The sequence below is a fragment of the Pristis pectinata genome, chromosome 19 (genome assembly GCF_009764475.1).
Source record: "Pristis pectinata isolate sPriPec2 chromosome 19, sPriPec2.1.pri, whole genome shotgun sequence".
In the NCBI taxonomy this organism is placed as follows: domain Eukaryota; kingdom Metazoa; phylum Chordata; class Chondrichthyes; order Rhinopristiformes; family Pristidae; genus Pristis; species Pristis pectinata.
In genome coordinates this window covers 3,925,200-3,940,647 of record NC_067423.1, presented here as the reverse complement: position 1 = coordinate 3,940,647, position 15,448 = coordinate 3,925,200, and the positions used below count along the sequence as shown (strand labels likewise).

The following is a 15,448-nucleotide window of genomic DNA, read 5'->3' as shown; positions in this document are numbered from 1 at the left end:
TTGCTGATGCACTTTCCAGACCAACCATCCACAACCTATCCTTGGGTGTCGACTACACGGCCCTGGCTGACGCACAGCAAGCCGACGACGAAATGCCCAGCTACAGAACTGCAGTCTCGGGTCTGCAGCTCCGAGATTTCTTGGTTGGTCCAGGTCAGCGGACCCTACTTTGTGACGTTGCGACTGGTCAGCCCCGCCCTATTGTCCCTGCAGCCTGGCGGAGACGCGTTTTTGACTCGGTACATGGGTTGGCGCACCCATCCATCAGATCTACTGTCCGACTGGTCGCCAGCAAGTTTGTCTGGCATGGCCTGCGCAAACAGGTCAGTGAGTGGGCCAGGACTTGTCTGCACTGCCAGACGTCAAAAATCCAGTGACACACCAAGGTGCCACCACAGCAGTTCGAGCCTACCCGTAGGAGGTTTGACCACATACACGTCGACCTCGTGGGCCCTCTGCCGGTTTCAAGAGGAGCCCGGTACCTCCTTACCATCGTGGACCGGTTCACGAGGTGGCCTGAGGCAACCCCCCTGACTGACATCACAACTGATTCCTGCGCCCGAGCGCTGCTCACAACTTGGGTCTCACGTTTTGGCGTTCCGGCCCACATCACTTCAGACAGAGGCACCCAATTCACTTCCAGTCTCTGGGCTGCATTAGCGAACCTGCTAGGGACGCAGCTGCACACCACCACGGCCTACCATCCTCAATCAAACGGGTTGGTGGAACGTTTTCACCGCCATCTAAAATCGGCCTTGATGGCCCGCCTGAAGGGTCCTAACTGGGTTGACGAGCTGCCTTGGGTCCTGCTCGGCATACGCACTGCCCCCAAAGACGACCTCCGCACTTCGTCAGCTGAGCTTGTATACGGGGCGCCACTAGTTGTCCCTGGGATTTCATACCTGCCCTTCAGGACCAAGGGGAACAACCCCCAGCAGTTCTACAAAGACTGCGCGAGAAGCTCGGCGCCTTGGCCCCGATTCCCACCTCATGGCACGGTCAAGCCCCATCCTGCCAGCCCAAGGAACTACGGGACTGTAAGTTTGTTTTCGTTCGCAGGGGCACACCTCGGGCGCCATTGCAACGACCATATGAGGGACCGTTCCGAGTCATACGGAATAACGGATCCACTTTTATTTTGGACATTGGAGGCAGGGAACAGGTTTTCACGGCGGACCGCCTCAAACCGGCCCATTTGGATCTGCAACAGCCTGTCGAGGTGGCCACGCCACGACGCAGAGGCCGCCCCCCTAAGCGGCAGCTGGCACAGCCACGGACCTTGGGGACTGTCTCGCCGGTTCTGGGGGGGGTTGTGTGGCGACTCACCGTCTAGTCGGGCGAACCGGCTCGGCAGTCGGGTCGCGCGGTGTCGGAGCGACGAGGCCCAAGATGGCGGCGGGCCTCGTCTTTCCGAGCGACGGGGAGAACCCGCGTGCGGGAAAGTCCTGATGACGTAGGACTTACGTCATTGCCGGTTTTTTGGGCGGGAGTTTTTCTCCCTTAAAGGGCCCGCACAAGGCGGGAAAATAAACCAGTTCTGTTTGGCAACCCTCCGAGTAGAGTCTTGTTTTTTCCGCGGTAGCAACCGCTACAACATCTTATTTCAGTGACTTTTTATCAGTTTTGAACAGGTCAGCATTTTCAGTAACGGAAATGTAGAGCTGGACATTCGCCAGCAATGGAGATGAAAATGTTCGTAACAATTTTAACTTAATGGATTTTATTTGACTCTTTAAAGCTCTATGACCCTGACTATACCAAAAATCCATAATCCTTCGGCAGCTTGTCTTTCTCTCTCATGCTCTGCTTGTACTTCGCTGCAGAGCATGAGAAAACTGGCATTCATAATTAATAATTTTTTTTTCTGATTACTGACTTTTTTTTGGCATTGCACAGGCTATTACTGATGAGACTAGTCCTGATTAGTGCTGACATTAAATTGCTGTGGTTTCATGAAATATGATCCATTGGAAATCTTGAAATGAGAGTATATTTCTTTCTCTTCTTCCCCAGACTTTGCCACAGGACATCAAAGAATCTATAACTGATATTATCAAGTTCATGTTACAAAGAGAATATGTTAAGGTATATTGACACAATTATTTCACTATGTTCACAGAGTTGATAACTTCAAAGGAATAGGATCAACTTTGAAAGGTTGTTTGAAAGTTAAAAATCAATCTTCTTGTCAGAAATGTTTAGGCTTTGTGGAATACATTCTATTTATACTGGCAAAATTGTCTTGTCAGAAAATATGGATTTCTCATTTAAAGGCATATTAATGTTTGTTGGATCTGCAGGGGATCTTAAGTGAAGACCCACAATGATCCTGAGCTATCTAATTTAACATTACATTTCCATTAAGTGGTTATGCCATAAGCTTCCCTCTCCTCTTCCTCTTAAGCCTTATCCTGAGACTATGCTTCCTTATTCTAGTCTTTCTCAGCTTTACCTCCTCAACGCAATCATCCTTCATCCTTCTAAACCAATGAGCATTGGCCCAGTCTGCTCAATCTTTCCTCACAACTCCGGCCCTTCATCACAGGAACTTCCACTGCCCAATTTCCTAGGCAAATATCTTGCTGAACTAAGGTAAACCAAACATACACACAAAGTATCAGATGTGTTTATATCAAAAGCCCTGTACCATTGGAGTAGAAGCCCCTTCTCCTGTGCTTCAACCTCCTTGCAATAAAAGCCAAGGTAAATGTGGGCTCGCTCTTTATTCTTAAAACTTCAAAATTAGATAGATATATGGAGGGGAGAGGTCTGGAGGGTTATAGACCGAGTGCAGGTCAATGGGAATAGCGGAATAAAGTTTCAGTACAGACTAGAAGGGCCGAATGGCCTGTTTTCTGTGCTTGTAGTGTTAGAATCGTAGTCTGTACCGAAATATTATTCCGCTATTCCCATTGACCTGCACTTGGTCCGTAACCCTCCAGACCTCTCCCATCCGTGTATATATCCACGTTCTATGGTTCTAAGCACAGTGCATGGAACTAATTATTACTGTTGAACCCAGTTAGTACTGTGGGTCACCAGACCATTTACTAAAAACACGAATGCCTTTGTTAAGCTTGCTTAATAATGGAAAATTAACTGCTCAACTCTTATGTGGCCAATTTGCTGATTATATCAAGTTTATACAAATCATTTGTTTTTTCCCACAGGCGAATGATGCTTACCTTCAGATGGCCATTGGTAATGCACCCTGGCCTATTGGAGTCACCATGGTCGGTATTCACGCACGTACTGGCCGAGAAAAAATCTTTTCTAAACACGTGGCACATGTTTTAAACGATGAAACACAGCGAAAGTACATTCAGGTTGGTTTCAAAGCTCTAAATTTGGAGATCCACGCTGAGCTTTGAAAGATAATTGGCAATTTTTAATCTTCTATTTTGCTGTTATGATTTAGATCTTAAGTTAGAGTTTTACAACATGGAAGCGAGTGCTTCGCACACCGTCCACACCAACCATCAGGCATCCATTTACACTATTCCCTTTTTTTAACCATAAAGTCATATAGCATGGAAACAGGCCCTTCGGCCCAACCAGTCCATCCTGACCAGGATGCCCATCTAAGCATTTGCCCATGTTTGGCCCATATCCCTATCAACCTTTCCTATCTATGTACCTGTCCAAGTGCCTTCTAAGTGTTGTTATTGTACCTGCCTCAACCACTTCCTCTGGCAGATCATTCCATATACTGACCACCCACTGGGTGGAAAAAGTTGCCCCTTGGGTTCCTATTAAATCTCTTCCCTCTCACCCTAAACCTATGCCCTTGATTCCCCAGCCCTGGGGTAAAGACTGTGTGCATTCACCATGTTTATGCCCCTCATGACTTTATACATCTCTATAAGATCATCCTTCATTCCCCTACACTCCAATGAATAAAGTCCCAGCCTGTTCAACCTCTCTTCATAACTCCGTCCGTCTAGTCCCAGCAACATTCTCGTAAATCTCCTCTGCACTCTTTCCAGCTTAATGGCATCTTTCCTTATAGCAGGGTGACTAAAACTGAACACAATATTCCAAATGCAGCCTCACCAACATCTTGTACAACTGCACCATGACATACCAACTTCTATACTTAATGCCCTGACTGATGAAGGCTCCTCATTCGGCACATTCAATGGGAACACTCCCCCAGGTTCTACCACTCACCTACACACGAAGGACAATTTATAACGGCCAGTTAACCCACCAACCTGCACGTCTTTTGGACGGGGGAGGAAACTCACACAGAGACAGGGAGAACGTGGAAGCTCCGCACAGACAACATTGGAGGTCAGGATTGAACCCTGGTCACTGGAGCTGTGGGGCAGCAGTACCAGCTCTGCCACTTTATCGCCATATTTGCTTTTATACTTAACCCCCTCCCCCAGGGATGAAAATGTGAGCTATCTTCAGTTCAGGCGTTTCTGATGTCCCAAGGGGCTCTTGCATTCACCAACTCCTGCTAATATTAGTAATGTCCATCTTATGTCTAGTAATACACCAATATCACCCTTCTTACATTGTTTTCATTGGAACAGAGGAGCCGAGGGGAGAGTGAATTGCATCATAGGGGGATACAGCACAGAAACAGACCTCTGAACATCAATTACCCATTTACGTTAATGCTATATTAATCCCATTTTACATTCTCATCAACTCCCCCCCCCCCACCCCCAGGTGCTACCACTCAACCTGCTGAGTCCCTCCAGCATCTTGTTTGTTGCTCCAGGTTCCAGCACCTACAGTCTCTTGTGTCCCCCACACTACACTACTACTGCTTCACTTAGCAGAGAGGTGATTTAACTAAGGCAGCTGAGGTTTAAGTAATGGTAGATGATTAGAGAGAAGTTGAGTGAAAAAGTTTTAAGAGGCAAACTTGTTGAGGAAATGGGGCTCTCGAACCGGACAACGTAACGAAAGATCCCACCCAACCCAGACATTCTCTCTTCTCCCCTCTCCCATTGGGCAGAAGATACAAAAGTCTGAAAGCACGTACCACCAGGCTCAAGGACAGCTTCTATCCCACTCTTATAAGACTATTGAACCGTTCCCTAGTAAAAAGGAGTCTTGACCTCACAGTCTATTTTGTTGTGGCCTTGCACCTTATTGTCTGCCTGCACTGCACTTTCTCTGTAACTGTAACACTTCATTGTTTTCCTCAACGACCTGATGTAATGAATTGATCTGTACGGATGGCATGCAAAACAAAGTTTATCACTGTACCTTGGTACATGTGACAATAATGAACCAATTCACCAAGATTAGACAAGCCAGGTTTGCTTCCTATGGAGCAGACAACTCTTAATTAAGAACCTAGAACAATGATGAGTAACCTCGTAAATAGGCATGACCCAGTTCCCATAGCAGAGATGTCAGAAATGAGGGAGCATAGATTTTAAATTATTGGGAGAAGGATTAGAAGGGAGATCTTAAAAATATCACCCAGAGTGTAGCGATGGTCTGGAACTGACTGCCTGAAAGGAAGGTGGAATTAGAAAGCCTACTTGCATTCAAGAAGTACCTGTACAAGGATGGTTGGCATGAATGGGCCAAAGGGCCTGTTTTTGTGCTGTGCGGGTCAATGACAAGCACCTGTACAGCTATAACCTGTAGAGCTAGGGATTGAGACGTGGGATTAGAATAAATAGCTTTATTTTTGGGTATCATGGATATGATGGGCTGCATGGCCAGATTCCATGCCATAAATTTATTTCATTCTATAGCTTTCTTGCAAGTAAGATGCTTTATTTTCACTACTTTTCTAAACCAAAATTACTAATTTTATGCTGGTGATCCTCTGATCAGAAGCTTCAATTGGTCCAGTTGCCTACCGATTGGGCATAGCAGTCTACAAATAGTCTTGATTTGCGACAGAGATTGCTCATCAGTGGCCTTGGAGCAAACCAGGGAGCTGAACATGAAGGCTCATAAATGAAATGAGAAATCAGCCGGCTGTTGAAAGCAGTCAATATATTCTGTGAACAATGATAAGTAACAAATCTGGAATTTCAGTGTTTTGTAACCTGTGAAATTAAGAAGGCAAAATATGAAAAATTCATATGACTTTTGAAGTATTTGGTTTAATTATGAATAGCTTGTGAAAAGTAGAACTACATCATAGAGATCAATTGCTCAGAACAGGTACAAGAAACATTGGATGGAGAGACGAGACTGCAGATGCTGGAAATCTGGAGCAACACACAAGATGAGGAACTCAGTGGGTCAGGCAGCATCCGTGGAGGGAAACAGACAGTCGACATTTGGGGTTGAGACCCTTCATCAGAGCTGATGAATGGTCTTGAAACATTGACTGTCCATTTCCCTTCATAGATACGTACTGTATGGACTTATTTCTGATTGTTAAAGAACATTAGATTACAGTGTTCATGTCTGAAATGAACTCCTGGTGAATACCTGCAGTTCTGAACTGAGTACTGAATCTCCCCAATATAAAATATTAATACATTTATTACAAAATAAAATTGAGAAGCATTGGGGTTCTAAATTGAAAGATGATTACTTAATGCATTACGTATCATCTTTAAAACATTAAAACAGAATTCCAAGTTCCTTTTTTGAGAAATAAAACTATTTACATATCCAAGTTTGCCAGTGACATCAAAATAGGTGGAAGGGCTAATTGTGATTCTGCAATGGGACATAGATTGAGTGAGTTGGCAAAAACCTGGCAAATGGAATCTAATATGAGAAAGTGTTAAGATATGCAGTGTGAGGAATCACGAGGCAGATTATTATCTAAACTGAGAGCGACCGGAAACAAGTGAAGTTCAGAGGATCAAGGTGCTCTCGTGCATGTATCTCAAATGGTTAGCAGGCAGGTATTCAGGGGCCAAATGGCATATTGGCCTTTATTGTAAATGGATTAGAGTTTAGAATTAGAGATTTTTATTTTACAGTTATACAGGGTTTTGGTGCACAGCTTTGGTTCCCTTACCTTAGAGAGAATATAGCAGTGTTGGAGGCAGTCCAAAAGGGATTCACCAGGCTAATTCCTGGGATGAGAGGATTATCATATCAAGAGAGGTTAAATAGGTGGAATCTGTATTCCTTGGAGTTTAGAAGAACGAGGGTAGTCCTAAGGGGGGTTGACAAGGTAGATGTTGAGATGTTTCCGCCAGTGAAAGAACCATGAACAGTGGGACACAGCTACAAGATAAGGGGCAGTCATTTAAAACTGAGGTGTGTAGATATTTCTTCTAGCAGAGGGTGCTGAATTTCATGAAATGTCATTGTGAAAGTTGGACCATTAGAAGCATTTAGTGGAGGTAGATACGGTTTTGAAAGATTGGGAGATTGGTTGCTATGGGGGATCTGGCACAAAAGAGGATTTGAGGCCTGGATGGATCAGCCACAATTATAATGAATAGCAGGGCAGGCTTGAGGGGCCAGGTAAACTTCTCGTATTCTTTCATTTCAGACAACATATTGAGAGTTGTCCCAATTTAATTTTTCTTGTCAATGTCTTTTCTAGGGATTGAAGAGATTGATGACCATCTGTCAAAAGCATTTTCCCACGGACCCATCAAAGTGTGTAGAGTACAATGCTCTCTGATATGCTTGCTTCTGAATGGAATATATTACCTTCACCAGTAAGACAAACTTGAAGAGTCAGCGGTAAAATGAACTATGAAGAAAATTGTGTGCCTACACAAGTACTTTATACGTGACATTTCATTCTTCAGAAAAGCATCAAAACTTAAAATTTCTTGGCCCCTAAAATTGTTTAACATCTGTATTCAGTTCTCTTCAATTATCCTTCCAGTAATTCAAACCCTTTTTGAAAAGTCATGTGGGCAGAACTCACACAGTATCTTGGGGATGGTGAGGAGAAATTCTAATCAGGAGTAGGTTTGTATTGTATATGGTTAATAAATAGTCTCCATTTTTGTTAAGCTAGTTTTGACTAGATTGCAATTTTGGCACTCAGCTACTGTCTACTATTCTACTGCCTTGTTTGATAGCCTTTGTTATGTTGTAATATAAAAGATTTGGATGCACACTGTCCAAAAAAAAATTGTTTTGGATAAAGTTGCAATTATGGCAAATCATCCTGAATATCTATTTAACACTTCCACTGTTTCCATTTACAGTACATTTACAACTGTGGATTCCCAGAGTTGGGGAATCAAGAACTAGAGGGCATGGTTTAAGGTGAGAGGGGAAAGATTTAAAAGGAACTTGGGGCAACCTTTTTACACAAAGGGTGGTACGTATGAGGAACGAGCTGCCAGAGGAAGTGGTTGAGGCAGGTACAATAACAACTTTTAAAGGCAGTTGGGCAGGTACATGGATAGGAAAGGTTTAGAAGGTTATGGGCCAAACGCTGACAAATGGACCTGTTTGGATGGGGCATCTTGGTCGGCATGGACTAGTTGGGCTGAAGGGCCTGTTTCCCTGCTGTATGACTCTGATTTCTTGCTGATATTGTGGTTTACTTTGTTGGCACTTCAGCAGATTTAATTTTAAAGAGATGGTGTGGCTGTTTCTCTTCCTGGAGATAGGGAATGAAACCTGGTGCTTTGAATAAAGTCGCTGTCTAAAACAACTCTCAGGTGACAGTTGTGTGGCCAAAATTATTCATCTCCCATTATTTTCTCTTTCTTTTGGTCTCTCATGGATTTGACACCACTCCTGCCCTTCATATCTATACTCAGTCCTACTGCTGAATGTACGACAGTGTGATATTTATGGATGTCCTGATATATATTTCTTCCACTCGTCCTTCCCCATTGTTTGGCATTTGTTCATCATCTCACCTAATATTGGTTTTGGGCATTTGTTGGGGCATATCGCGTACATCACCATTCTTATAAAGACAATTGCTTAGTGCCAAGAATATTCCCTTCAGCATCTTCTGCTTATTCTGAACAGGAAAATTGTTACCCACCTTTCCTACTGACTGCTGCTGAGTTGCAGAGTCTGCAGATTCCTGTTGCTCATGGAGTTCTGATGCAGGATTTTGCCCTGAAATATCGACAGTCCTTTCCTCCCACAGATGCTGCCTGACCCACTGAGTTCCTCCAGCAGATAATTTGTTGCTCCAGATTCTAGTATCTGCAGCCTCTTGTGTCTTCATGTTGCTTTGCCTGTTTATACTGTAAAGGAAAATAAAACCACCTGTATCTGAAGGGAGTCCAGGTCAAGTTGGAAAGGAACAAATTAATTGTGTCACCTTGCTCTAAAGTATCATCAATCTTTCGTTTTTCATGCAAAAAAAAACAGTTGTCTCCTTTTTACTAATGGTTCCACATGGCAGACTGTGCTTTGTCACAATAAGAATGGAGCTGAAAATGAATTAAATAGCATTTAAAAAAAAATATTTTGTTGCATCAATCAGAAGTATATCAGAATCAGGTTTAGTATCACTAACGTGACAGACAAATTGTGGGCATCACAGAGTCATGGCTGAAAGAAGATCACAGCTGGGAACTAAACATGCAAGCATACACATCCTATTGAAAAGACAGGCAGGTGGGCAGAGGGGGTGGGGTGGCTCTGTTGGTTAAAAAAAAGAAATCAAATCCTTAGCAAGAAGTGACATTGGATCAGAAGACGTAGAATCCTTGTGGGTAGATAAATGAAACTGCAAGGGTAAAAAGACCCTGATGGGAGTTATATACAGGCCTCTGCATAGTGGCCAGGATGTGGGGTACAAATTACAACAGAGATGGAAGAGGCAGTGTCACGAACCAGCAACAAAAGAAACACACTGAGCATGATTTAGTGCTAAAACTATTTTATTAATCACTACTTATGATAATACGTAAAATAAAGGTAAAAATGTTAGTATGTTAGAATTCAAAAATGTTAACCCCAAAACTAAACTCATCGTGTGTGTGTGTGACAAAGTCCAAAACTCCCAGTTCCGGAATGGTTCTTAAAGTTCAGTTCCGCAAGCCATAAGGTGAAACATGAGCAAGGGCTTCTTCAACAACCACCGTTGTCTGAAGATAAGACGTAGACGTAGAAAAACATCGAGAGAGTACATACGAAATCCAAATGTTCCACGATGGAACCCAAACGACACTCCAGTGTTTACTCGGTAGTGACTTTTTCACCCCGAAAAGCATCCGAACCGTGGTCGTCCACACACAAATACCTGTTTCCTTCTACAGGTCAGCAACAAAGTGAACTCCACCGGATTACTTCCAACTTCCATACATGGATTTCATGGCAAACACAGTTATTGTTTCTCATCCATCGATAGAGAAAACAAGCAGGCTGGTGTGTCTCTCTCTCTCTCTCTCTCTCTCTCTCTCTCTCTCTCTCTCTCCCTCTCCCTCTCCCTCTCCCTCTCCTCTCCCTCTCCCTCTCTCTCTCTCTCTCTCTCTCCCTCTCCCTCTCTCCCTCTCTCTCTCCTATTTCTTCTAACTTCTTCAACAACGTCATTACGTCCCTCTCTCTCTCTTCTCTCTTCATTTCTTCTAATTCTTCAACAACGTCATTACGTCCTTATCTTCTATTGACGTAAGCACGCCCCACACACACTCTCTATCTTAAAGGGACTTTCACTGAGTCCGTAACAGGCATTAAGAAAGGTAATGTTACGGTATGCAGGTAGACTGGGAAAATCAGGTTGGATTTTGAGAAGGAATTTGTAGAATACCTATGAGATGGCTTTTTAGAGCAGCTTGTGGTCGAACACACTGGGGGGAAAGGCAATTCTGGATTTGGTGTTGTGCAATGAGCCGATTTGGTGTTGTGCAATGAGCCAGATTTGATTAGGGAGCTTGAGGTAAAGGAACCCTAAGGAGGCAGTGATCCTAATACGATAGAATTCACCCTGCAGTTTGAGAGGGAGAAGCTAAAATCAGATGCATCGGTGTTACAGTTGAGTAAAGGTGACTGCAGAGGCAGGAGAGAGGAGGTGGCCTAAGTTGATTGTAAGGGGACCCAGAAGGGATGACGGTAGAGCAGCAATGGCAGGAGTTTCTGGGAGTAATTGGGAACACACAGGATATTTTAAAGGGAAGATGAGCCAACGGTGGCTGGCAAGGGAAGTCAAAGACAGAGGGCATGCAGTATTGCAAAAATTAGTGGGAAGCTAGAGGATTGGGAAGCTTTTTAAAAAAAACAAGGCAACTAAAACAGCAATAAGGGGAGAAAAGATGAAATGTGGAGGTAAGCTAGCCAATAATAGAAGAGTACACCAAAAGTTTTTTCAAATATACTGTATAAAGAGTAAGAGGGAAGCAAGAGTGGACATTGGACCGCTGGAAAATGACACTGGAGGGTAGTAATGGGGAACAAAGAAATGGCGAGTGAACTGAACAAGTATTCTGCGTCACTGGAAGACACCAGCAACATGCCAGAAATTCGAGAGAGTTGGGGGGCAGAAGTGAGTATAGTCGCTATTACTAAGGAGAAGGTGCTGGGGAAGCTGAAAGGGCTGAAGGTAGATAAGTCACCTGGACCGGATGGACTACACCCCAGGGTTCTGAAAGAGGTAGCTGAGGAGATTGTGGAGGCGTTAGTAGTGATCTTTCAAGAATCACTAGAGTCAGGAATGGTTCTGGAGGGCTGGAAAATCACAAATGTTACTCCGCTCTTTAAGAAGGGAGGGAGGCAACAGACAGGAAATTACAGGCCAGTTAGCCTGACTTCAGTGGTTGGTAAGATGTTAGAGTCCATTTTTAAGAACGAGGTTTCAGGGTACTTGGAAGCTCATGATAAAATAGGCCGAAGTCAGCATGGTTTCCTTAAGGGGAGATCTTGCCTGACAAATCTATTGGAATTCTTTGAGGAAGTAACAGGCAGGATAGACAAGGGAGAGTCAGGGGATGTTGGTTACTTGGATTTTCAGAGGGCCTTTGACAAGGTGCTGCACATGAGGCTGCTAAACAAGATAGGAGCCCATGGTATTACAGGAAAGATGGATAGAAGATTGGCTGACTGGCAGAAGGCAAAGAGTGGGAATAAAGGGGGCCTTTTCTGGTTGGCTGCCGGTGACTAGTGGTGTTCCGCAGGGGTCAGTGTTGGGTCCGCTACTTTTCACATTATATGATCTGGATGACGAATTGATGGCTTTGTGGCTAAGTTTGCGGATGATACAGGGATCGGCGGAGGGGCAGGTAGTGTTGAGGAAATGGAGTCTGCAGAAGGACTAGGACAGGTTGCGAGAATGGGCAAGGAAGTGGCAGATGGATACAGCATAGGGAAATGTATGGTCATGCACTTTGGTAGAAGGAATAAAGGTGTAGACTATTTTCTAAACAGGAGAGATTCAGAAATTGGAGGTGCAAAGGGACTTGGAGTCCTAGTGCAGGATTCCCTGAAGGTTAACTTGCAGGTTGAGTCGGTAGTAAGGAAGGCAAATGCAATGTTAGCATTCATTTCGTGAGGACTAGAATATAAAAGCAAAGATGTAATGCTGAGGCTTTATAAGGCGTTGGTCAGTCCAACTTTGGAATATTGTGAGCAGTTTTGGGCCCCATATCTAAGGAAGGATGTGCTGGCATTGGAGAGATCCAGAGGAGGTTTACGAGGATGATCCTGGGGGTGAAAGGGTTAATGTATGAGGAGCATTTTATGTCTCTGGGCCTGTACTCGCTGGAGTTTAGGATGAGGGGGGATCTCATTGAAACCTAATGAATATTGAAAGGCCTGGATAGAGTGGACGTGGACAGGATGTTTCCAGCAGTGGGAGAGTCCAGGACCAGAGGGCACAGCCTCAGAATAGAAGGACGTCCCTTTAGAACCGAGATGAGGAATTTCTTCAGCCAGAGGGTGGTGAATCTGTGGAATTCATTGCCACAGACGGCTGTGGAGGCCAAGTCATTGAGTGTATTTAAAGTGGTGGTGATAGGTTCTTGATTAGTAAGGGTGTCAAAGGTTACATGGAGAAGGCAGGAGAATGGGGTTGAGAGGAAAATATAATTCAGCCATGACTGAATGACAGAACAGATTCAATGGGCCAAATGACCTAATTCTGCTCCTATGTCTTGTGGTCTAAAATACTGTAGCCACAGTGCAGGTATTTATGCATAGTAAGATCCCAGTAACCTCAGTGAGGTGGCTGACTTTTGGAGGTGTTTGTTGCGACAACAAATGCTGATTGCTGACCATCCACCCACAACCGTGCCGCAAAACTTTACGGGATTATTAACTTAGATTACATGCACTTGTCCTGGTGACGGACTTCAAAGGTATGTGTTGGACAGATGCATAGCCTATGTGCACCTTGCAGAGTGTGCACTGAAATATTATCTGCTGCCTTATGCTCAGTTTTAAATGTCTCGAGTATGCAAATGATGAGGAATTTTGAAAATTCTTTGATGAGGTGTTCTGTAAATTACAACCAAAAGTTTTGTTTTTTTCAACAGGAGGACATCTGTTCCAGAATCTACAACCAAAATTATTATCTTGATACACATTTTTATTTGGACTTGTAAAATCTCCTTCTTTGGTAGTCCCTCAGCTGGAGATAATCATGGTTTACATTTTGAAATATTTGAGGGAATTTCAGTTTTCATACATCAAATTAACTTTGTGGACCAGAGATGTGTTTAAGCAATAATTTCAGCAGAGTGCCATTAGAAACTTGCAGAACATTAAAATTCACAATCATCTGAGAGAAGAAATTCCTCCTCAGTCTCTTGTGGCTGACCCCTGAGTCACTGCACCTCATTCTGTTCGCCTCTACAACCCCCACTGCAACAGACTTGCCCAAGTTGAAAGACCAATCACAAGCAAAAATATTCATCTGTGTAGCTACCCTATTGAACCCCTTCATAATTTTAAAGACCTCCAACCCCGTTCTAAAAAAAATCTGCTGAAGTACAATTGTCAGACTGAAGTAAACACTAATGTTTAACTTTACGAATAAACTGTTTACTCTGAATTTGTATTCACCGACTAATCTGTGAGGAATCCCATTAACCATGAATAGTTAGGATCATAGAATCATAGAACAGTACATGCACAATACAGGCCCTTCGGCCCAAAATGTTGTGCCGACCTTTAAACCTCACCTAAGACTATCTAACCCCTTCCTCCATTTTAAATTCCTCCATATGCTTATCTAGCAATCTCTTGAATTTGACCAATGTACCTGCCTCCACCACCACCCCAGGCAGCGCATTCCATGCCCCAACCACTCTCTGGGCAAAAAAAACTTCCTCTGATATCTCCTTTGAACTTCCCACCCATTACTTTAAAGCCATGCCCTCTTGTATTGAGCGTTGGTGCCCTGGGAAAGAGGTGCTGGCTGTCTACTCTATTCCTCTTAATATTTTGTACACCTCTATCATGTCTCCTCTTATCCTCCTTCTCTCCAAAGAGTAAAGTCCTAGCTCCCTTAGTCTCTCCTCATAATGCATACTCTCTACACCAGGCAGCATCCTGGTAAATCTCCTCTGCACCCTTTCCAATTCTTCCACATCCTTCCTATAATGAGGCAACCAGAACTGGACACAGTACTCTTAAGTGTGGTCTAACCAGAGTTTTGTAGAGCTGCATCATTACCTCACGGCTCTTAAACTTGATCCCTCGACTTATGAAAGCTAACATCCCATCAGCTTTCTTAACTACCCTATCCACCTGTGAAGTGACTTTCAGGGATCTGTGGATATGAACCGCCAGATCCCTCTGCTCCTCTACACTGCCCAGTATCCTGCCATTAACTTTGTACTCTGCCTTGGAGTTAGTTACAAAGTTATGGCTCAGATACAAATAGCATCACTACATTGTAGCTTTTGGTATTGATACTCAGTTTTAATGACCAATTCAACAATTTAGTCTGAACAAGAAACAGAAAATTCCTCTCAAAGAATATGTTGCACCCAAAAGCAGGTTGCCTGCCAGGATATTCAGCTGCTTGTGTGATAGTGGTATCTCAGAAGTACATGTGGCTGACCATTACTATTCTGTGTCGATCCACTCACCAGCTACAGCTTGGTTGTTCACGTAGAACCATAGACAGATGAAGCACAGAAACCCTTTGGCTATTCAGTCTCTGCTCTCCATCAAGTACCATAGAACCATAGAACCATACAGCACAAAACAGGCCCTTCGGCCCACCATGTTGTGCCGTCCATCAAACCACCCTCACACTACCTAACCCCTTCCTTCCGCATATCCCCCCATCCCACACTCCTCCATATGCCTATCCAACAAGCTCTTGAACCTGTTCAATGTATCTGCCTCCACCACCACCCCAGGCAGTGCATTCCATGCACCAACCACTCTCTGGGTGAAAAACCTCCCCCTGACATCTCCCCTGAACCTCCCACCCAAAGCCATGCCCTCTCGTCTTGAGCATTGGTGCCCTGGGAAGGAGGCACTGACTGTCTACTCTATCTATTCCTCTCAGTATTTTATATACCTTTATCATGTCTCCTCTCATCCTCCTCCTTTCCAGTGAATAAAGCCCTAGCACCTTAAGCCTCTCCTCGTATTCAATACTCTCTAATCCAGGCAGCATCCT

General features: G+C 44.0%; 1 protein-coding gene across 1 annotated transcript in view; it reads left to right on the top strand.

Moving 5' to 3' along the window:
• prpf18 (PRP18 pre-mRNA processing factor 18 homolog (yeast)) overlaps positions 1 to 8,569 on the top strand; it is a 40,708-nt gene extending 32,139 nt beyond the window's left edge. Inside the window, exons 8-10 of the mRNA XM_052034027.1 lie at positions 2,014 to 2,085; positions 3,171 to 3,326; positions 7,496 to 8,569. Coding sequence (XP_051889987.1) covers positions 2,014 to 2,085; positions 3,171 to 3,326; positions 7,496 to 7,576 — 309 coding nt within the window. The 3' untranslated portion in view covers positions 7,577 to 8,569. The remainder of the gene's footprint in view (positions 1 to 2,013; positions 2,086 to 3,170; positions 3,327 to 7,495) is intronic.
• The last annotated feature ends 6,879 nt before the right edge of the window (positions 8,570 to 15,448 follow it).